The sequence below is a fragment of the Argopecten irradians genome, chromosome 1 (assembly GCF_041381155.1).
Source record: "Argopecten irradians isolate NY chromosome 1, Ai_NY, whole genome shotgun sequence".
Lineage (NCBI taxonomy): Eukaryota > Metazoa > Mollusca > Bivalvia > Pectinida > Pectinidae > Argopecten > Argopecten irradians.
In genome coordinates this window covers 40,533,832-40,558,023 of record NC_091134.1, presented here as the reverse complement: position 1 = coordinate 40,558,023, position 24,192 = coordinate 40,533,832, and the positions used below count along the sequence as shown (strand labels likewise).

General features: G+C 34.8%; 1 protein-coding gene across 2 annotated transcripts in view; it reads left to right on the top strand.

The window, feature by feature from the left end:
- LOC138327767 (uncharacterized) overlaps positions 1 to 24,192 on the top strand; it is a 77,803-nt gene that overhangs the window by 24,589 nt on the left and 29,022 nt on the right. The window contains exons 2-3 of one of the 2 annotated variants that reach the window (XM_069274129.1): positions 1,707 to 1,860; positions 15,307 to 15,457. In XM_069274129.1, the coding sequence (XP_069130230.1) occupies positions 15,348 to 15,457 (110 nt within the window). In that variant the 5' untranslated portion in view covers positions 1,707 to 1,860; positions 15,307 to 15,347. Of the gene's footprint in view, positions 1 to 1,706; positions 1,861 to 10,022; positions 10,452 to 15,306; positions 15,458 to 24,192 lie in introns of those variants that run through there. The other variant, XM_069274137.1, reaches the window with a different exon arrangement.

Sequence of the window (24,192 nt, the reverse complement as noted above, 5' to 3'; positions counted from 1 at the left end):
TAAAAGACAACTTAATGCGGATATTTTTATACGACCATGGACAACACAATATGTATCATCTGGTATGAAGACCTTATTTATTGAATGTTCCCAATTTCGTCTCTTTAGACCTATATTAGATTCATGCTTGAAGCATATAGCGTATAGGTTCATACCAATTGAGTAATCACTAGGAATTCTTTCTTGTACATTTACAAAGTTTTTTTTTCTTCATTTTCTTATCGTATTTTTCGCTGTCATACCTAACGTACAGTATACTTCGATTTAAGTGAATTATTTAATGATAGTTCAAATTGTTTTATCCGGGTTGGTTTGCTATTAGTTTCCAACCCAATTTTACGAAAAACATGTAAACTTGCATTGTACTTTATTTGCAATCGAATTTGTCGAGCAAGTATAATTCGCTAAAAACACTCCTTGAAAAAGTGTCTGCGCATTCAAAATACAGTTAACGTGATTAAATTATGAAATAATGCAAAAAAAAAAAAGAAAAAAAAAATACCCAATCGCCATGAAAAGTTTGGTGTACAGTACGTAAATTGTGTAATTACCACCTGATCTCGTTGACCTGTCGATGATGAACTGATCATATGCGGACCATATACCGGTCCAAAGTTTGTTCACTACACAACCTCTCGGATCAATGGTCGTCTGCTTCTGGTGCTGTTTTACAGTAACTCAAGGCTAATTACCAGTTCATATTTCAAACGGCTTGTCGATGTGTTGGCGGTCCGATAAACGACACTTTCATTCATTTTTCTAAGCATTTGTTATTGAAAATTACATGTCACGGACTCTAATGTTTCGACCAAAGGCAGGGATGTTAAATATCAACACTACCTGCGGGGGAAATGTATGGATAAATAAGCTGTTTGCAGCTAAACGGACAGAGAGGAAATTTAGCTGTCGAGAAACTTGTCGACATCAATCAATCGTTGAAGCCCGAAGTTATAGGCCTAGCAGGGACACTCTCTTGACAATAACGTCCTATGCGTCTCGTTCATATGCTTCACGGAATACTTCTCACGGATCCTTTATAAACCGATAAAGGCTCTGTGATTCCTAGTCTGATCTAAAACTGGTGATGATTGTTTAGGTCCAGCGGTTATCGTGACATTGACCTTTTGGATGTAAAAGTTGTTTTAGTATCTGCATCTGTCATCAGATACAGAAAAAATCCATAACACTCTTGTAGGTATATCAGTATGGTTTGCTCGATAGGAATATACTTATACTCGATAATTCATTTTCCAATACATTGGCGATGTAAGAAGCTCACTGACAACGCGTTAGTTTACGATCGTTTCTAATTAATTAACGATCTTGATAAAGGAAGACAGCCTAAAACATCAACATTTGTCTTTTCGTTACTGGTTTTTGTGCTTATTGGAACCGGAATTTCTCTCCACAGTTAAATTATGACAAGGCTAGCAGACATTAAAGAAGCAGATATTCTTTGACACGAGCGTGTGGCATTGTAACAGTATGGATCCAAAATTTTAACCTTTCTCTCCGAGTCAAGTACTCTTGAATGACGTAAGGCGATTTGAGATGTCAAACTTGCTATCCATGGGCTTTGTCGGGGATGTGGTATCGCATACTGTATAGTACGTTCACTATTACGATACAAAATTCAACCAGTTCCATCCTTGACGCTTCGGAATGAAACAACAACTAATTCTGCTTTGTTTTTATTGTATCATCAGATTTCTAACGGAAACTTTTGCTGCCTGCCTTCTAAGAATAAGAATGTTACATGAAAGATGTCCAACGCATAGAAGAAATGGTTCTTCTTTAAATGGGACTTTATTATGACAAGTGCTCAGGTGATACAGTCTACCGGTGATATCGACAGCTAAGGTAAGAATGGAAGGACAGATCAAAGTTGATCCTCAATGGCTGTTTGAATTCATTTCCTCAAAACAACATTTACATGTATCACTTTACTACTTAAAGATGCTCCACCGCTGACAAATGGTATTTTTTCACTATAAAAAACAGGAGCAGACGATTTAGTATTTTTCTTCTGTTACAAAAGTTACTTACTTTACACCATTACCACCATTGAAAAGTTTGAGCTTCTAATTTTACCTCAAGTTAAAAATATGAAAAATAATTAATTGCATCCCGAAAAAATTCCGTGACACTATATCCTATATGGAATTAAGTACTGATTGCGCATGCACTAAAGGCGAAATAAATTATTTTATATTATTTTTTGTGTTAATTAGGCATATATGTACAAGATTAAACACCAATTATTGTTCAAATGATTAATATCATTTATGCTCTGTCGGCGGTGGAGCATCTTTAAAGATTTAATGCTAAATCATATATCTGAAATTGTGATAGCAATTCCATCGGACCTTTCAAGCCATTCAAGACGCATTGAAATAGGGGATGCAGTAAGCTTACCATGTTATTTAGTATAAACCATTGCCAGCTTTGTTTGCTGCTGTCATACTTAAATTCTTGATAGGTATATTGAATTAATGTGTAAGAGTTTGGAAAGTTTTTTAAACAAAAAATGTGGCAGGATTACTTACAATGTAAGTTGCATTTGTTAAAACAGTAAATAAAATGTTTTACTGGAATCGTAACGAACAAAAAATTATTTACAATATATACATGTAGATAAGAAAGAACGTCTTTTATATACAGTGGACGAGATATGTAGACATGTCTGATGTGTTGTAGTATTTCTATGGTTACATAATAGCATCCGTGGAATACAGCTTCCCTATATTTCTATAAATATAATTCAATTGGGAAATTTCTGAAAGTCTCTTATATGATTTTTTGCCATATGTTTTGGTAGAGCAAAACATTTCGATACTGTCTTTTTATATCGCAACAATCTGCACTAGATTTAAAAACACAATCACTCCGTTATCAAGTATATATTTACTAGATCTGCATGTGTCACTAGCGTAATACAAACTGGGGGATTTTTCAGTCCATTGCCACGTCATTATAATTTACTGTTACTTATAAGAGCATTTCCATTGGTTTAAAGCTATTTTTCATCTCAAAACGTTAAAAAATATGTTGCTATTTATATCGTCGTTTATCATTGGTTGATACCGCGAGAAAAGAGTCCCTTAAACACATTGCACTAAGTAAGAGATAACAGACCACTGACATAGTTTCAAGAACATTCCTTAACTTCAGGACAAGAATAACATTACAGAAGTAAATTTCTGAACTTTAACTTTGCATAGGGATTAAGACATTACAGAAGCTGTGATGCTTTACAATAGCTAATTTAAGTTTTTTGAAGTTAAGAAATATTCTCGTAACTGGGCCCATGTGTTTCGGAACAATAAACGCTCTTTGCTTCATAAGCATTTTCCGTCACATATGATGCAACTTAGATCAATTACGGGCATTAGTCAAAAAAGTAACATTTTCGAGAGTTGGCAATATTGAATCAACAGACATTACTTAATTGAACAATCCAGCTCAATGATTGAGCTAGACATTTACTGCTATTTTAGTCTAAAATAGATTAAAGCAAAAACGGTAGACTATTATGTTTGCGAGTAAAGTAAGAGTGAACGCGCATTTTCTATCATACCTACGGATGTGTAATACTGGCTTGTCACGGCCTCAACAAAACGCTGTTTTCTCCGTATAAAAATGTGACTACCAATTTCAGAAACCAGGCTGGCATATTATTGAAAAAGACACAAACAATGGGGTTTACTTTAAAATTATTGTGCAATTCTCATATCAAAATAGATATAAAAATTTAAAAAAAAAATGCCGAAATATCTGTAATAATAACTTGGAGAAAAATGCCCTTTCATTAAAATAGTGATATTCTAGCCTCGGGATAACAAAATATAAAACCCAAGCCTCGGGTATTTCTACATCATTCTTATTACTGTTTCGTAATGAAAAAAAATCGGACCTAAATGCTAGCTTCTTTTTAGATCTAGTGAAGGTTTTAAAACTTGCTGCGATTGTGAAACGATATTTTTGTAAATTTAGAGCATATTTTGCTTGAGTTATATTCGAAACAAATACTAACATGGATATAAATCAAAACTCCTTTATAAACATCTATTGTTTTGTAAGTAGATGGTTTTCCAGGATGTTGTAACTTGTGTCAGATATTCTTCTCTATATTAGATTTACAAATATTTTAAGTTAAAATATAGCAGTTAAGTCGCATTATATGCAGTACAAAACTTTTAAAACTATAATCTTTTATTCATGTTATGTAAACATGTTTCTTCCGGTATTATTGATATGTGACAGTTTCCAGGAATAAGGTGAAAAGAATCCCAAAAAATATGAAATAGACAAAGAAATATGCAAGCTCAAGGATTTAGGATGTAAGCATGTAACGTACTAGTGCTTACTTTTGCACATTCAGTACATTAGTTATAAGAAAATATATTGTAGGTACTATTTTTTGTTAATTTATCTTAATTATTATAATGTGCACATGTATAACAGTACTGTGCTTTCAAAAAACTTAATATAGCCGAAACACACTTCATAAACAATTATTCTGATGCGTCAGCTATATACTTGTCAGAAGAATATTGCAAGGTGAGCAAGTTGGTTATTCCCTTCTTTTCGATTGGAGTTAAATTCTGTCTTGAGGTTATACAGCTTTCTGATAATTGTAACACATCTTCAACCATTATATTTAACATACAGATGTTTCAATGATGAATTGAAAATCACATTTTCACAATTCTGTAAAACATCTTCTGTGCTATTCAAGGTCTTTTGCGAACCATGCTCCTTATATAATGATGTGAAAATGAAGTGGTTATCCTTCTAGACAACCTTGAGCAAATCCTCTTGAAGTCAAAATTAAGCTGCAACGTGGGAAGTGACATGTAAGTCGTTTGTATTGCGTTGGGAGCATTGATTCTCTGCATGGGATGCAATCTGCAACTAACCTTCATCGTTGTAGTGATTTTAATGGGGAATATGTAAGTCCGTAACATAAGGACATATATACATATTGTATAAACGCTGCAAATTGTTTAAATGGATGACAATATTATCAGGTGAAAGTGACTTAAAAGTAATTTTCTATGTAAATTTTGAAATCTGAAATCATTCCATACTGAATATTGTTAACCAACTTATTTTCGTGTATTTTAAATTTCGCGGGCAGGTAGAAATCGCGGACATCAATCATTGCGAAAAGTTTCAGACATAAGTACAGTAGATCCATACTCTGGATCGCGAAATTATATCGACGCAAAAAATTAGCTAGATCTGAAAACGAGAAACAAAGTAGCCGCGAAAATAAGTTGGTTTACATTATATAGACATGTAGTTCACTTGTTGAGCAATATGATTGCTTCGTCCTTGTATTTAAATGATGATTGATATATGTTGGTGGCTTTGTTGTGCAATATCCTCTTTTTATGAACCACCCGCACAGGTGCCCGTTTAGCCAGATCCGTTATCAAGCTTTGATGTGAAAACCACATGCATATTAATATCGATCAAACATTAGCTTGTAAACAAAAAGTGGTTTTCCGACTAGGTCATTCTTTTAACCTGGTATTGATTTAGCTTAAAATCCGGATAATGACTTGGTCGTATCTTTTGTTGCTCAAATTAGATTAATTAAAGCTAGGTCTGACATATGAATGTGTGGTTTAAGTTGTCGTTATGTACGGGACATGGGCGTACCTATAATAGCTATTGTTACACACATACAAAGAGTAATCTTATTTCACTTAAATCTAACTCATATGCACAAAAATGTTATTAATTATTCGAAATATAATTTATTTTCTTCGGACCTTTCATTTTTCGCCATTTCTTTTGAAAGTAAATAGCTATCAAATTCCTGTCGCAAGAATTTCTATTCGAATCCATGCAACAGTGGGGAATATGAAACTAACACGGTTGTGTTTAATAATAAAATAATCAGCTGGCGTTTCTTGTGTACACATGAAATCAGTTTTTATATTTACCAGTGTTGGATTATTTATTGACTTTCGGCAGCTGAAATTACAGATTCGGTAGAAATGTCAGCGCACTGTTAAAGTCGAGTATAATCAAATATCGCCACGTGGAATAGTCTGCACACGACCTCCCGTAAGTATTGTGCAACCTAATGCTGGTATTTTTTTCACACAATACATATGTTTAAGGATAATGTTCGATGATTTGTCACTTTATTTTCTTTTTGTGGAATATTAAACGCTTTTGAACAACAATTACGTTCTTGAAATATTTAAGCTATTATTATGAATCATATTGCAATACTGTTCATATATGTGGCATGGGACTGTGTACTTTTACATATACTGTAGCTACCATTCGAATGTTTTCACGCACTGGGAAATCCTTTTGAAGTTATGTCACTTATGTATCTGTTGTAATTGTTTAGATTTGTACATGTATATTCAGTTTTACATAAGTATGCACTAAAGTGGTCAAAGTATATTGGCAGACACTGCTAACGGACATTTTGTATTTAACCATGAATCAATGAAAGGAAATATTGGTATGCATTTATTCTCTAGCCTTTCTGATCCTAGTAAAACTGTGTTTTTTGTCACTTTTTATTTTATATCATTTACAATTCACACGCGATACACGTGGTGATAGCATTGATAATATAGACTTAAATACGGCCTGTTTATGAAATATCAACCTCGTTTAACTTGCAAGGATCATGACTTCAGTTCGTCGTGATCGGGGCCTTGCTATACCATGCAGACATTGTGTGACATTTATTTTGTATATCCATTTAAATACAATTATATGCTGCTTTAAAGTGCATATGTCTCTGAGCACAGGATCCAGTCCTGAACTCTTTTTAACGTCTTTCCTGACTAGATGTAATGTTATCTTGTATACAAAAAAGTCATCTCTACTGATGCCACCTCCCAGGGACAAGTGCACTCATAGAAGGGAACTGCTAATTGGCGATCTCTTCTTTCGTCGAAAAACTTCTCCTTTTTGACATTTTTGGGAACATGCCTATTTTCATGTAAGAATGCATGTCTATAAGTGACGATATGATGTTGAAGATGTAATTTTAGACCATAATTTTTTTATTCACCAGTTCCTTTAAAAATAAATATAAACTAATACCATGATAAACAAAACTTTTTACTGTGAATATATCATCAATTAAGTAATATCTGGTAGACTCAGTTTCACTAATATTCTTTTAATCAAAGAATTTGTTTAATTTGAAAATTTCAATTTCTTTAAACGACTTTAAAAGATGTCCCTTAAATTCTTTTGATGAAAGTTGTTGAACTTACCTCCCAATTCAGTTTTTAGCGATTTTGTCAGTAATTTGACGTGTTATTGTGCAAGCATCTCAAGACTCAGTTCATCATTCATAGTTTTTAGGATTTCCTTAACTTAAAATTAAGAGAATTTAAGGAAAATTCCTCAACGAGAATTTTGTCATTGATGATTCAAGTTAAGGAATTTCTTGAATATAAGGATTGTTGATGAAACTGGGCCCATGGAAATCGATTATTTATGACTTCAAAAGGTCATTTCTTCTTTCGGGCGTCAGGAAAGTTTTGTAATTATAACCATAAAATGAAAAATGCCAGCGAAATCGACAAGTTTTAGTTGTTGACTGATTTTGATACCTTTAGATGAGACTTTGGATGGTTCAATTGCTCCAATTTTCACTTCTGCCATCTTGAAATATTGGTTCAAATATTTAAAATTAACCTTTTTATTGTACGATTCGTGGTAAATCCCCGCCATACCGTAGGTCAAGTTACTGAAGAGATGGAAGTTTATGTAAAACTTCAAATTATCCTTTTTTCTAATTTCGATTTTATTAAATCCCCGCGATAAATATAAATCACGAAAATATCAACAAGTGGAGATCGTGGCCTGTGACTTAGATAATTACCGCACGCTCGAAAATCACTACACCGCAAATGATTGAAAGCTGATTCATGCAAATATCACCCATGAAATATCTATGTATACAGTATAAAGTTCATCTCAGAGATATTATTCCTGTGCCTCGTTTTCATTTCAGAATATTTTATTGTCAATGTACATACAATTGGAATTGGGCAACAGGCAACATGCCTATACACGCCCTCTCCTCATATTAACTAGATACAAATTAATATTGATATATACATAATATTTAATTGCTATATTTATTTAATGATGATGATTTCCTAAAACATCAAGCTAGATATTGATAAATTTATACAAATGTCTCCTACTTCAATCATTACAAATAGAAAAAAAAAAAATGATTTTACAAGATATTCAACGAATTCAACGAAATCTATTCAACAAAATCAGCGAAATCTATTGGTATCCTGACAAAGCACTGAACTTTATCCAATGTAGCTTTGTTAATGTTTATTCGTGTCTTTCAGAGCCTTGCAAAAATGTTTGTGTTGTCAGTGGTATATCATTGTCAGTCCAAGATAGAGTAAAAGGAGCGTCTAGGGTTGACGTATAAAGGACAGTAAGAAATAGTGTTCACGATCTTCGTTTGAAATCCACACAGGCAGGCTGACTGTCACTGAGATGAGTATTAAGAGATCCGTATTAAGGTTACTAGCAAAATTTCTCAACTGACATATAAAATATTTGACATAATATATTTGAAAAATCGGAACATTGAGCTCTATCATCAAAATATGTATTTACTGTAAAATTTTGATGATCAATTGTAGGAAATGGACAGGACGGTTCGTTCCAAGCTGTGGGTTCTAGCTGCAGGAACATTAATAATCTGTTATGTCGGAAATTGTAATTATCACTAATATTTAAAGAGGGTTGTAATAATTCATAAATATGAGAAGGGCAATTGTTATTAAATATATCGAAAAAAGTTATATTTCGATGTAGATGTCTTCGTTTAATCAGTGGTACTAGGCCAGATTCTTTATAAATTATAGCGTGACTTGTTCCCGTTCTTAAACCAGTTAAAATGCGTGCTGCTTCAAGCTGAATTGACTCCAAAATATCACACTCAGATTGGTTGCAATTAGACCATACTATATTAGAATACTCGAGAATGGGTCGAATAAAGGAAGCATAAATAGTTTGAAGTGATTTTCTATCAAGTTTGAATTTCAGTGATCTGAGTATGTTTATTCTTTTGTATGCTTTCTCATATATATAATTTATATGGGTAGACCAATTTGCCATTGAATTGAAATATACTCCTAAGTGCTTATGATTGGTAACATTATTAATTTTTGTATTGTTGAAAAATAAATCAGGAATTAACATTTGGGAGTCAACTCGCCTTGAGAAAAGAAGAGATACAGTTTTATCTGGATTAAAAAGTATGCCCCATTTTTCAGCCCACAAAGATATTTTTCTCATATCATTATTAAGAATTTCGGCAGATTCCTGTCTATTTCCTTCAATGAGACTTATTAAGGAAGTATCGTCAGCAAACAATTTAACATTAGAAGAAATATCATCACCAATATCATTAATATACAATAGAAAGAGATGTCCTGTGCCTCGTGCGCTAAAATGGTTTTTCTTTCAAGGTAAACAGACACAATCTGGTGATGGAGCGGATTGAAATTTTATTACAATTACAATAACATTAAAATACATCCGAAACCATCTACAAGCTAAACGATTTCTCCGTTGTATACAGTGTTTTAACAATTTTAAATTAATTCGTAGTTTAAAATGATTTATTTCAATTTTGACAAAGTATGCCAATAGTTCCTACTTGAATTGTTAACCTATTACCGGTCTGTTTGTCTCACTAATTATCATTCCGAATTAGTTTTTCGTTAGCCACAGTTAAACCTGGATTTAAATTCGATGACCATTTCCGTGCCTGGCCGGGATGTCGATCACACCCATTAGGGTCATAAGGAACACGGCTATAGGGGAAATAATGGAATGCTTGGGGTTTAAATACAGAAATGTATATTAGAGTATATACTACATTGCCTTAAATGCTAATCACAGTGGTCGAGTATAAATACACAGGTGATGATTGACAAAGGGCCATTTCCTCGTATTGTTGTCGATCAATCGTGACCAGTTGTAAACCAGTGCTGACTAGGTCTGTTGATGTTGACTCGATGTCAATATTTGATAACATATTTTAACTTTAGAACAGTTTTAAATAGTATTGATATCGGTCAATCGTTCCGAGATATTTTGTGGTAGTTTTCAAGTGACTAATACCTCATTGGAAACTATAGGAGAGAGCAGCGCATTTTAAATATCTGTACTTAATTGAAAACATTTGACTTCTTCTGCAGAGAAAGTGCAACGATACTTATGAAAGAGCAGCATTTGTTCTTTGCTAATCTGTGACATTCAGAAAAAAACATTGCTTCTGCTTGTTTGGAGGGTGGTATAAGAGTGTTAATTCGGGAAGCGAGGAAGAGGAGTACAGATACATAATGGAATGTGTCAACGGAAAACATCTCTATCTGATAGATCATTGCTAATATAAAACATGGATTAAATATATTCTACAGGTATGTAGAAACACCATTTTGCACGCACGGTATTACGTGTATTTAAAGGACGAGCATTTTATATAAAAAAATCATTAAACGTTTAAAAGAGCCTTATTTTGAAATTTCAGACGTTTTCATTAGTACATGTATTCATGTTGAAAGAAATATATTTAAAATAACACCAGCGCTTGTGCACACGAATCATGATTTTTTATTGACCTGAATTATTCACTTGTCTGTCTCTAGCTTTGGTCTATACGTGTGGCTATTATCAGGTACTGACTTTAAATCGAAGGTTTATCTCCGGGTACTCCATATTTCCTTTCACAAATACACGTCTATTGGTCTGATTTGCTATAGGCCGAAAAAATAGAACCAGACTACTGTATATTTGATGAGAGTCGAAACGTGTTTCTTTTAATTAACACGAAAATCCACTCGCAGATTATCAATTCATAAATCATATTTACAGTTCCTATAAGTAGAATTATAATTTCGTTGGACTAAAACAGCGCTGTCGTGTTGTAAATCTTTTTTTTTTATATTACAACACATCAATGGCTTTAGTTAATATTTATGTCTATTTATGTTCACGCATGATTGGCTCTCTGGGGCGTGTGCGGTCGTAGAGGTTTACTATTGTTGTTTTGCGATGTAGAAAGTCGACACAAATGAGTGATTCAATTAAAATCTAACAAGGTATATATGTATTTAATTCTATTAGTTTGGTCTATGGAGTACAGTGTGGCTATACGGATGCTGATCTGTCAGTGCCGCCTATAGGGGGAATTTGTTTTATTGTTGAGAATCAATAACTCTGACGAGGGTGGGGAGTAGGAGGACAAAAAGTTACCTGCATACCTACAAATCTATTTGTTGTTATCTTGAATGATTCTGTTTCATAAAAATCATTTTTCCATCTGTTGTCATCGTTTGTCGACCTTATTAACAGCCAGTATATGAAGTCCCTCTATATTAATGTAAAATTGTTGATATACCGGTATTATGACAAAAAGATGCTACAAAGCTGGCTCGTATCAAATAGACAAGATCGTTTGTTAACTGTCTTTGATTCCTCCCTTCCCAAGTATGAATAGGATGATTTCAAATGTGTCTTCAGGGATGAATGACTTAAAAGTTCATGGCATGTTCTTCAAACGCAACTAGGTGTATTACTGCAATATTTCTTGGAACTTCAAACATTTCTTACGTGGTTCACTCACTGCGTCTTATAGCGTTAAACAATAACCAAAGCATTTACAGTATGCCTAAATCCCCATTGAACGATTGAAAAAAAGACTATATTTTGGATGTCATTCTTTCCTCCTCTTTTTCTTCACTCCACACTGCCTCATTTTAGGCCTTTTAGAGTTCACTTGCCCTTCTGACGAACGGTTCTGGTTCTGTTCCTTTGTGGAGGCTTATCAGATCTATAAATGACCTTCCTAGTTTCTCTATATAGGTAGTGGTCGTCTCTCAGCACCACCCAACCAGATGTAATGTTCTGCTTGGTGTATTTTGGGAGATAACACTATAAAATGGATAAGAGGTACCGTTTTTACAAGAGAACCAAATACGATTACCACAGTCTTACAAGACTTCCCCGTTATTCTCACTTACTTACAAATTATAACTAGATCTATACCATATTATGTTAATTATCCCGATATTTCTGCAAAATGGAAGCGACTTTCAGTCATTCTTCAATCAAGTCACGACAATAGTGACCAAACAATAGTGCCCTTACATTTAAGATTCAAGATGAAAACAATGAGGTGGTATACATTTGAATATGATAACTATGAATAATCTGACACAATGCTATGATTAAAACATGAAATGCTATATACATATATTTACATATGTACATTGAATATCAGTATATGTCCTCTATAATCAAGGTCATAGAAATCTTTCGGCATAATGCTCTAAATTAGTATTAATCCCTCTATTAGCGCTTGCTGCCGTCATCCTAGTTCGTATTTATTGATTCAGGCAGTCAGTGATTTACTCTTTGTTCAAAATAGCTTCTATCAACAAACCCCAGCACGAGCAAACAACAAAACTACTGTACACTCAATCATTCCGTTCTGACAAAGATGTAGATCTTCCAACATTTTCTATCCATATTATGCATGGAATGACTTATGTATTGTACCACATGCAACTTATCGATAAGCAGAGGATGTAAATGCTCTTATGTCAATGTTTGTCGGCCCAAAGTCGTCACAATCGGGACAATACACCCCAGTATAAACATAGCGCTATAAACAGAGATGATAGGAAGACTTTATTGCCCTAGGATGACGACCCTATCCGGAGTTTGTATAAACACACAGTGTATGCTGACACGACAACAGGAGGAGCCATATTTCTCAAGGGAACAGCCCACACCTATACGTCGTGTGTTTTCTATCTTTATTGGCGATTTTTATGGTCTGCAGAAGTCAAAGTCTGTGTGGTAAAAGTAAGGATTCTTTTCTTCATAAATGATCATTTATGGACTTTAAATTAATGACCATCAAAGTTTCAACTTCTGCTGCAAATGAAGTATAATAATTCATTTTCTCAAATGTAGCGTAAAGCTAAATAAGGAGGGTTGCACCAGGTGCTTACAAAAATGAAGTGTATTCATCTCCAACAACCACCATAAACATCTAGATCTAATTCGAGTCCAAACCTCAATTGAGAATATGGGGATGAAAAGGATCCATGGGGCAAATCAAGAAGCCCGGATAAGACTGGCCGTCTTGACAATCAGAAACCTCTCTAAAAAGTTTGCAAAACAATACTGGTGTCGACCATCTTTGATGATGTTTAAGCAGCCATTTATAAATGCCAACGTATGTAGCATTGTGCCAGTTCTTCTATTACCAAAATGACTTGCAGAACATGATTCGGTAGTACAGATCAATTTCTGACTTTGCGACAAGTACGAACTTATTTCTATTTTTACCTCCTGGACATTGTCCATTAACCTGTAAAATTTGGATCATTAGGCTAATGTAGCGTACTCGCACACTTGTCGTTAAAGCAGTGACGGAGGAACCACTAGCTGTCTTGGTTAACGAGACCCAGGCACGTGAAGTTCTTACTTAATATGGACGGTTTCATGATACACAGGTAACCCACACAGGTAAATCAAGGTAATACCGGAAGTTCTTACCAGGAACAGACAGGTATCCGGTCGATAAACATCGACGAAGCAATAAAATATTTCTTCATCAACCGTAGGAGGTATCTTCTTTGTTGGTAGAAGGGTTGTCAGGCTGGGGTAGTCAGCGGTAGGTCGTACGTTAGTTTATATTAGGACAGTTAAAATGGATTGTGATGTCAATACTGTGCATAGCAATAGTTTATGCAGAATTATATTGGAGTCGTTGACCTTATATCCTAGCCAGTGATAGTTATAGATTGGATTTAGGGGAGTTACAATGTCTGATCACACAACCATGGGTTTAGGCGACCCAGAGAGATGCAGAACTGATAAAAAACAAGACTAAGCAAGGCACAAGATTCTTCATTGTTTCGACATCGATGGTCCAAATTTTATCAACATTAACTTTACAATTTCCTTAGAAAACATAAGAAAAGTAATTAAAATGTTCTTATTTTCTGTAATGCTTTACAATGGAGAAGTTTATATGTTGATGAAACTGTGCTCTGAATCAACGGATACAACGCAGAACTTGCAGATTTTCACCAACTCATTATTGGGTCAGCTCATTCGCCGTTGCCATGAGTTTCATCATATTGTTGATAATCAAATAATATGTCATAAGCATAAAACTATGGGTTGGGGAACATATATGTTATCTGTTTGAAGCTGTGTTCCTAATCATACAAGTGTGATTGAATCGCAGTCTACAGAAGTCAGATGCATGTTACTCAAAACAGTGTGCCAAAAATTAACAACAACAAAAAACAAACACAAAAACCCATTGATCCAGCCGTGTTTAAATGTTGAATGTTTGACATGACCCCTGGTCAAAGTTTCTTATGTTCACCGATCATTCATCAATAACGTTTACTGTCATTCTTTCAGATATCGCCCTCGTTGGCATCACGGCCATTGCGTGCTTTCAAGGCTTTAAACAAATAGATCATATCACATCTATTCTCCACCTTTTCAGAGAACACTTGTTTTAGGTACCATTTATTGTTTCATGAAAGATTGGCAAGAAATCTATCAGACAAGAGATTGGAAATATCTTCTCTTCGCAGCAAATACTTTGCACGGGTTGCTACTATTAATGACCTAACATAATTCAATAAATTTAATCAGAACTACTGCTTCATCAACGCTGTTCCTGATTCCACACATTTCCATATGGACCGCCGACCATACTGCACTAAATTTTGTCACAATGATCTTGTCGCTCTTACGCTATTGGAGTTCCAGTAATCAAAGCCATGCTCATATAGTATCTCAACGTGTAGCAATAATTCTTTGTTGTTTATTTTACCTGGGATGTTTAAGAGTAAATCACCTTTAAAGGATCGCGTGAACTCGTGTCGTGCTGTGTTGGATCTGTAACTTGTAGTTTAGATTAAAGGTACATAGGTAAGTGTTATACCTGTCGTTAATGATGCGTAGTGTTACACAGGTAAGTTATAAAAAGGTAAGGGATTAGCGAAGATGCTTCATTAGCTGCGGGGCAGCGCTACATGGTGTTTTTATTGTGAGCTCACCATAGTATTCCGTTATGTATATATTAGGACTAACGGGTCTGAGAACTTAATCGGACATTGGGAACTCGATACTGGGCAAGTCGTTAAAACAACCTGTGGGTTTCGGACATATTTTTAAATGTTATACTGTGTTAGGGCTACTAATTGGACGTGTAGTTAATTAAGACTACATGTTTTACAGGCGAGGGTACCCCGACTGACATATTCGACCCCCAACTGGTGATGCGGAAGTTGATCGACTACGGGGGAGGAACTCCCGATTCCAGGATCACATTTGTCTCTGTTAGAGTACTGTCAGCTGATATCACCGTCAAAAACAATATGAAGACTGGGTAAGTCAGATATTTTTTATTAATTAGTACAGCTCTGTATCTATGAAGGAATTAATACTATTACACAGTATTTCATGAACTGTTAAACTTTGGTGTGTATAAACTTTTCCTTTTTCGCGGTTTCGCCACGGCTACACATATATGAACATAATGTATGATGGATAGTACTTCAGTTTAAATTTTCTTTATTTGAATTCTTCATACAACATTATAAAAGCTATTGATATAAATTAAAAGTAAAAGTAAAAATAAAATTTATAATCAATTATATTCTTATATTTAACAATCGTTATTGATTTTAGTTAAGTTCAAATGATAAACACTTTGCTACAATATATTCTCTTACCTGTGAAGTTTTGAATTGTTTACCTACAGCTCCAAACCACAAAAATGCTACTTACTATCATTACATTATAGTGTATCTATACCACCTGTAGTAAATGATTCAGCAGAATTATTCCTCCTAGTTCGTGCATTTATTGCTATTAACAAAAGATTTGATAAAGCACTCCTTCGCTCATTCATAAATATCATCAACATCACTACAAATGTGAAAGTACTTAATTTAGATTATAACCAGTTTGATGGAAAACAGATGAATTAATAAATATATTGTAGTAAATGCAAAACATACTTCGGATGTTAGTTTTCTGCATTGTCCTTATATTTATATTTCTCCAACTACATGTGCTATATTACATAAGAATTTCTACAGAAAATCAGTCAGCTTGATTTTCAATTGTATTTGCAATATGTTTTGTCTGATGTTTGCTTGATGTAAATTAATTATGTTGGTTTCTAAAAAAATATATTAGTGCTTTTGATATGAATTTAGATATTTTAAATATTTTAGTTTTATTGAATATTTAATATTATTGTTTACATCAATTTTTAATTGCAATGATCTTTTTTCACAAATGTGTACGACGCAAACTAGTTGTGAAAAGTTTCATTTTTGAAAAATATGGAAAACAAGCTATTTTTTAAATTTTTTAAAGCGTTATCATTAAAGAATACATTTTAAAATTGAGTAGGTCATTATGCCCTGTAGACTGGCAACACTAGTGTTTGTTTTTGTGATACTGTTGCTCGGCTGTTATACACAAAAGTGTTATCTGTGGATCAATGGACTACAATAATCCAGTGTTCCGGATAAACATTGGTTTCCAGTGCCGGAAATATTGTTTGTTCACTGTCGCTTTCATTAGATTCCCACAACACTTCTCTTTGCGCAAAAGAAACGATTTAAAAGTAAGATTAATATTTTTAACGACCAAAAAAAACCAGATCAAGAGATTTTTTTTACGTTATAGTGGAATTCTAACGATATTGTATTACCGTAAGTAATCACACCTCTCGGTATTAAAGTTACAAAAAACTTTTGACGATTCAAATTTTAAATGAAGTCACGTTGGAACAAAAACCGGACTTGATGTCGCCGTTTGATTTTCCACTGTAAACACTGGATATTTTCCTATATGGGTATACCAATTTCAGACTTTTATTTCCCAAGAATTAAAACTGGAAATTACTATGTGCTTCTTGTAGGCGAAAATAAGTATCTAAATATTTGATCAGACAAACGAGATTTTTTTTGTAAAGGAGTTCATTTTTATGGAGACGTAAACTTAATCTTTAGACATGAGTGGTCCCTGGTTGTTCTATAATAGCTATAATTTGGTGATGAATCATGTCATCGTAACTGATGCTAACACAAAGTAGATGAACGGTATTAAACTGGTAGTAGAGGGGTTTCGCCTTTAATAAGATCAAGTAATTGTGTTTATATGGATACAACAAAATATTTTCTAAAAAAAAATGCTAAGGATGCCATAAAGTACACAAAATAAGTTATTATCTATTGATGATGTGTATTATTCATTAATACATAATGTATAGCATTTGATCTTTTCATGAAGTCGGTGGACTATTGAAAAGAAAATGAAAGGATTTTAGTGGTTGTTCTATGAATGGTTATACTTCTTTAAAGATCCCATAGGTGTATCATCACACAAATCTATCTGATGAAGATTTCACACATCACACAATTCTATCTAATGAAGATTTACAAAATGTGTTTATTGAGATATTAAACAGATTGATTTTAACATGATTACCTTAAATGAGATACATCAAATTGTAAAGGATATCATATATTCAAATAATATTTCTTCATATATATAATAATGTACAGTTCGCCTCAACGTTTGGCTACTGAATGGTGTTACTATCACTGACGATATACGCCCTGGACTATTCTATAGTAAAACTGGAGGCAATAGAAGACACAGATAATTTGATCCTTTGATGTACGCCAAAGGAATTGTATAACGGAACACTGTGGTGGACTGTGTTGTACTTTCTCTGTAATCTCCAAAAGTCGTCTTTCCCTCAATGAACTGTCTTCAGTTTTACTATGGGATAGTCCAGCGGTGGATATAATGTCAGTGATAGTAAACCTAGGAGTATCGAGGATGGGCGTCCGTCTTGATTAAATGACGATTGTCGCTTTCGAGATGTTTCGAATTGTACAAGGTAACACGTAACTGTAATGCAGACTTGTTACATTTTGTTGCATGTTGTTATTCCGGATATAAGGCTTTAGTGACTAGATACACGACATTGCTTTTTTGGATAATCGTAATCTACATCCAACAAAGGAAACAGCGATATGAAATCAAGTGTATGAGCCGTACGGTTACCTTAGATCAACCGGAAATTGCCTCTGATTACAAACATCGTGAACCGATGACGGGGAGATATGGATTATATTTTCGTGATTTGGTAATCCAAAAGTAATGAAGTTTACTTCATCCAGAGGAGATCGATGTTACGTTATATGGTGTTCTGTCACTGGATGCGAGTTCAATGCCTTTGATCTGCTTTAACACATTGTGACAGTTCGTGATAGAACACCATAATGACACATCGGACTAGTAGGTACAACGACCTTATAAAGTCAGACATAAAGAATACGCGACACAGTCACACTGCCTTGGCTTTTATTTTCTCAATGGAAGCTTGATGATCGAAAGTTCAAAGACAGAAAAAGAGGATTTGATAACATTGTAAAGGAACAAGGAATGTAGGAAGTTCCATTGACAGCTTATACTTGTTATATACTTAGGGTGTAATCTTTGGATATAAATGATAACTTGTTTGTGTAACTCGAGAAGGAACATGAAGTGAACCAACATTATTGTTGTTATGACAAAGGTGGTCAAAGACTTCTATCATGGCAAAATATGGTTAAACATGCTCTAAAGATATTATTTCCTATTGTGCAATGACATTCAGTGTAGAAACACTTGAGACCTAACATTATGTAAAACTCTAAGTACAATACATAATGTCAAAATTGTGGCTGATTCTATGGTACTTTTATAGTTGAATATACTTTGATATTGGCTGAAAGTAACGTATATTCAGCCTTTATAATTCGATCATCCATCCCAAACTTTCCGTTCTATTGCTACAGGGGATCCTATTTTCGCGTATCCGAATTGTCGTTCATTTACATATTCAATAAAAATTATCATTGGCATATCCAAATTCCTTTCAATTTGAATTTCATCGAAATAATGAGCGCTGTATATAATCAAAATTGAGTACCATATTTGTAGCGTGAAACCGCTAAAATTAGGTAACCACTAAAACCTTTACAATGACAGTATCAGGAGAAGGTTCTTTCAAAATAGATATTTTCTCTCGTTATTCTTCATTAGTTCTTATGCTGTATGTCTCCAGCAATTGACGCCATATTATTGCTCATCCTTCGCTAACCAAGAGTTACTTCCTCTTCAGTGAAAAGGAAAGAATCGATATACGGTATTACCAATTGTCTGATAAATCTGTTTCATTAAATGGAATCACATGAAAATGTGACATTAATAATCTTATCAAATACATCTTATAAAGCGATTTTTATGTTTATTTTTAGAATGTTGTGCTGCATTTGAAATGTTCGATTTTGTCATTGGTTTCAATAATGTATAAAACCTCAGTGATAGTTTCGCCTAATTTGACATCAGCTATTACCGTGACATTGGCATGGCCTGTGTCGAGGAAAATGATCGCAAAAAATCATGTGGTTGTCTCGAGGATAGAAACATATTTTATCGATTTGTAGCAGTGTGCATAATTGCATGTGCTGGTAGAAATTCAAATGCCCTGCATAGGTAAATATTTGTGATATTCTCCTGAAATAAACCAAACAGGAATAATGTTATATCTACATTAAGTATGTGGATGGATTATTCATGTGAACGTATTGAAAACGTGTGAATTTCGCCAGGTGTGATAAAACAGCATGCCTTTTTATAATAAAAACACTTTAAGCAAATTTCCTCCGAATGCCACTTATGTAATACCATTTAGGGACACCATATAATGTGGTACTTTTTAAATTAAATCAGGTGAGCTATTTTAGTCATTAATTAAAACATGGCTATGATGTCATCTTTTGTTGTCACCCGTGCTTTAGTTGGACTATTGTTCAAGTACTTGTTCTGTCTGTAGATCAGTACACATTTCACTGTAAATTAGTTTACCTGTAGCTGTAGATTAGGTTCAACTAATCTACAGGTCCAGGTAAACTAATGTACAGTGAAAGGTAGAGAGCAAAACTACATGCAGCATTGTGAAAAGACAGATAAATAACAAATAAATCAAATTAAATTCAATAACTGCTCTTTATGTCAGAGGCAGACCATTCACTTGGAAATTCACAAGATATGGAGGATTACCATGGAAACGTATTAATTTTGAATATACCACTCTACGTTATAAAATGAAGAACATGATTGGTCCTAAAACATAATATCAAGATTTAGTGGATTCTAAAGGAAACTACATTGAAATTCAGTGAAAACGACAAAGTGATGAAAAGAAAGCTAAAAATTTCAAATTTGTTCAGTAGGCTTTGGATAAGGATATTCTTGGATAAGGAATTATACCGAAATTATTCAATTTGGAAAACGTGGATTTATGTGTTACGTGTATGTATACAAGAAATGAAGCAATTAACGGTGAAATTATTGGGAAATATACCGAAAGCATTCATTCAATTTTCTGGTAGAAAGTACACATACCTATTTAAAATTTAAACATCATTGTAGGAATGCCTGTGCTGTCGAAATACTAAAGAGTCTTGATTTTCAACACAAGGAGTAATTTTTATGCGTTGTGGTTGATGTGATGATGGATTTATGCCGATGTCTACGAATCAATATATAAAACAGAAAATATGTAATAATATGTATTATTGAAGTTTTCTATTATATTTATGTTGAATTTGATTACCTATATTTTTGTATAAATTCTGTCCAATTTTAACAATGCTTGATCATGTAACAATGTGCGACGAGGAAAAAAAGGTAGTAAGAAATATGTAATCAATTTGAATAGTAATAACATGCATAAAGAATATCACGCCCGGTCAAAACCCCGTGTGATTCTATAGTAATGACAATTATCAACGAAATATTTGAGTAACCACATGTGTTATACGGCGACCAGTTTACTCACAATTCTGCACGTCCTTTATATAGTACACGGGGGAAGGTTCGACATCGGTAAAATGAAAAAAATGGAATAGAGATGACTATAGACATCCTTCTGTGTATGGCAATGTGACGCTCATTTGAAAATAACGAAAGAAAAAAAGGCATTAATGTTATTGCATTACGCATGGGGAGGAAGATACAAGATGTTATATAGTACGCTTGCCGCTCATTATAGGTCCCGCCCATAAAGGCGAGTGACCTAGACGAATATAAACAATCTACATAAGGCCCTGCAGGCCTACTTCAACGCCGGAACAAAACCGCGAATATGAAAGAATATAAATTCGGCCAGGTGCTGAAACAAAAGGAGTGAGAAGATATAATGACTTATAATACTAGACTACACGAAAACATGGGAGAATTGTGAAATTTCTTGACCCTTGAAGAAGAAATAAAATCCCAAAATAAATCAGTCCTGTATTCTTCCCACAACGTATAAGAAGACGTGTCCTAAGAGATGATGATATGACACTGGGTGATATTTTGAAATTAGCACGGTCACTAGAATTGAGTGATGAGCAGACAAAAGAAATAGAAAACAAGCCTGAACAGATCAACACTATAAGAAGGAACCAAGGCAGAACCAGAGATACAAAAAGGGGTAATAAAGAAAAAGGATTCACGAAGCAAAATCAAAGACATGGTAATGAATATCAGAAGACAAAAGATAAGTCAGCAGAATGTTATCGGTGTGGAGGAAGCTATCCCCATCAAGGACAATGTCCAGCAAAGGGTAAGAAATGTAACAATTGCCAAATATCTGAACCATTTCAGTAAAATGTGTAGATCTAAGAAGAAAGAGTTAGTTCACAAGGTAGAAAAAGGTGCAAACCCACCAATATGACACAGTTCAGGATCTGATGATGAATATGTATTCCATGTCAACACGAGGAATGCTGGACAACCAAAAGCTGCTGTTATCATACACGGTATGCCGAATGGACATTATAGTAGACACAGGTGCCACTGTCAACATTCTGGATGAAAAAACATTCCAGTCAATGAAGAGTAAGCCTAAACTACAGAAATCAAACACAAATTTATACCCCATATGGATCTGGTGAGCCTATCGATATAGTTGGAACATTTGAAACAGAAATAAAGTCCAAAGCACAGAAGACAAGCACACAAACTACAATTTATGTCGCAAGAGGAAACTTTGGTTCACTTTTGAGTTACCACACAGCCATAGCCCTATCAATAATTCCAACCATTCGTGTTGTTTTCAAAGTCTGAGACTGACTCAATTATAGAAGAATACCAGGATCGGTTCGAAGGGATTGGCAAGATAAAAGATGTCCAAGTAAAGATACACGTTAATGAGGAGATCCAACCAAAAACACAACCTCACAGAAGAATTCCCTTTCACATGAGAAAAAAAGGTTGAGGCCGAAATTAAGCGCTTAGAGGACCTGGATATTATCGAAACTGTTGATGGCCCCACCCCATGGGTCTCACCAATTGTCGTGGCCCCTAAACCCAAAAATCCAGAAGAAATAAGGATATGCGTTGATATGAGGTTGCCAAATGAAGCCGTACAGAGAGAACGACATATAACCCCAACCATCGATGACATAAACTGGTTGATTTGAATGGGGCAACAGTCTTTTACAAAACTTGATTTAAACTCAGGCTATCATCAGATTGAGCTTGCTCCGGAATCAAGATATCTCACAACTTTCACCACGCATGTAGGCCTACGCAGATATAAACGTTTGATTTTTGGCATATCATCAGCGTCAGAGAAATTCCAAGCTACACTTCGTGACTGCCTCAACGGAATTGATGGTGCTAGGAACATCAGTGACGACATCATCATTTTTGGGAAAGACCAAGAGTCACATGACAAACGTTTGCGCAGTGTCATGCAGAGATTGAGGGAAAAGAATATAACTCTCAACAGGTCGAAGTGCGAGTTCAATAAAAGCGAAATTGAATTTTTCGGCTATGTCTTCTCAAGTAAAGGCATCTCAGCAGACCCCAAAAAAAGTGGAAGCTATCCTCAACGCTGAATCACCAAGTAATGAAGCAGAAATTCGTAGTCTCCTTGGACTCGCAAATTATGTCTCAAGATTTATACCTAACTTTGCGACAATCACCGCTCCTCTACGTGCACTTACCCACAAAACTGTAAAATGGAATTGGGGAAAGGCAGAGGAAGAATCTTTGGAAATGTTTGAAGGAGAAACTAATTGGTGAGGCCATGACCTATTTTGATCCAAAGAAGGATACCAAGATATTTGTTGATGCAAGTCCCGTAGGACTAGGAGCCATACTAACCCAGGATAACAAGGTCATACAGTATGCAAGCAAAGCATTGACTGACGTGGAGAAAAGGTATTCACAGACAGAAAAAGAGGCCCTAGCGATTGTATGGGGATGCGAGCATTTCCATCTCTACCTCTTTGGCTCACCGTTTGTGTGCTGGTTACTGATCACAAACCTCTTGAGGTGATTTTCAATAACGCTAGCAGCAAGCCTCCTGCTCGTATTGAAAGGTGGAGACTAAGACTACAACCATATGATTTCAAAGTAGTAGAATATAGGCCAGGAAAAGATAATCCTGCAGACTACATATCGCGACACCCCACGGACACATTCAACGCAGCTCGACACTCAAAGGTTGCTGAGGAATATCTTAATTTCATTGTGAACCATGCAGTGCCAAGGGCAATGACTCTGAAAGAAATTGCTGAGGCAACTAGCAAGGATGATACTATCCAGAAAGTGATTGAGAAAATTGTGTCTGGCAGATGGAAAGAAGATTTTCGGAACTCTGCTGCAAGACAATTTGTGAGGGTGCGCGAGGAACTCACCGTTACTTCTACATGTCATGGAAGTATACTGCTACACCAGTCGCGAATAGTAATTCCAACAACACTTCAGCAACGTGTAATTGACATTGCTCATGAAGGTCACCAAGGAGTGGTAAAAACTAAACAACTCCTAAGAGAGAAAGTTTGGTTTCCAGGAATTAACGACATGGTAGAAAATCTATGTAAATCATGTATTCCCTGTCTAGCCAGTACCCCCATGTGACAAACGCGAACCGTTAAACATGACTCGTCACTACCTGCAAGTCCGTGGACACACGTTTCAGCCGATTTCAGTGGACCGTATCCAAGCGGTGAATATCTACTGGTAATCATAGATGACTATTCACGTTTCCCT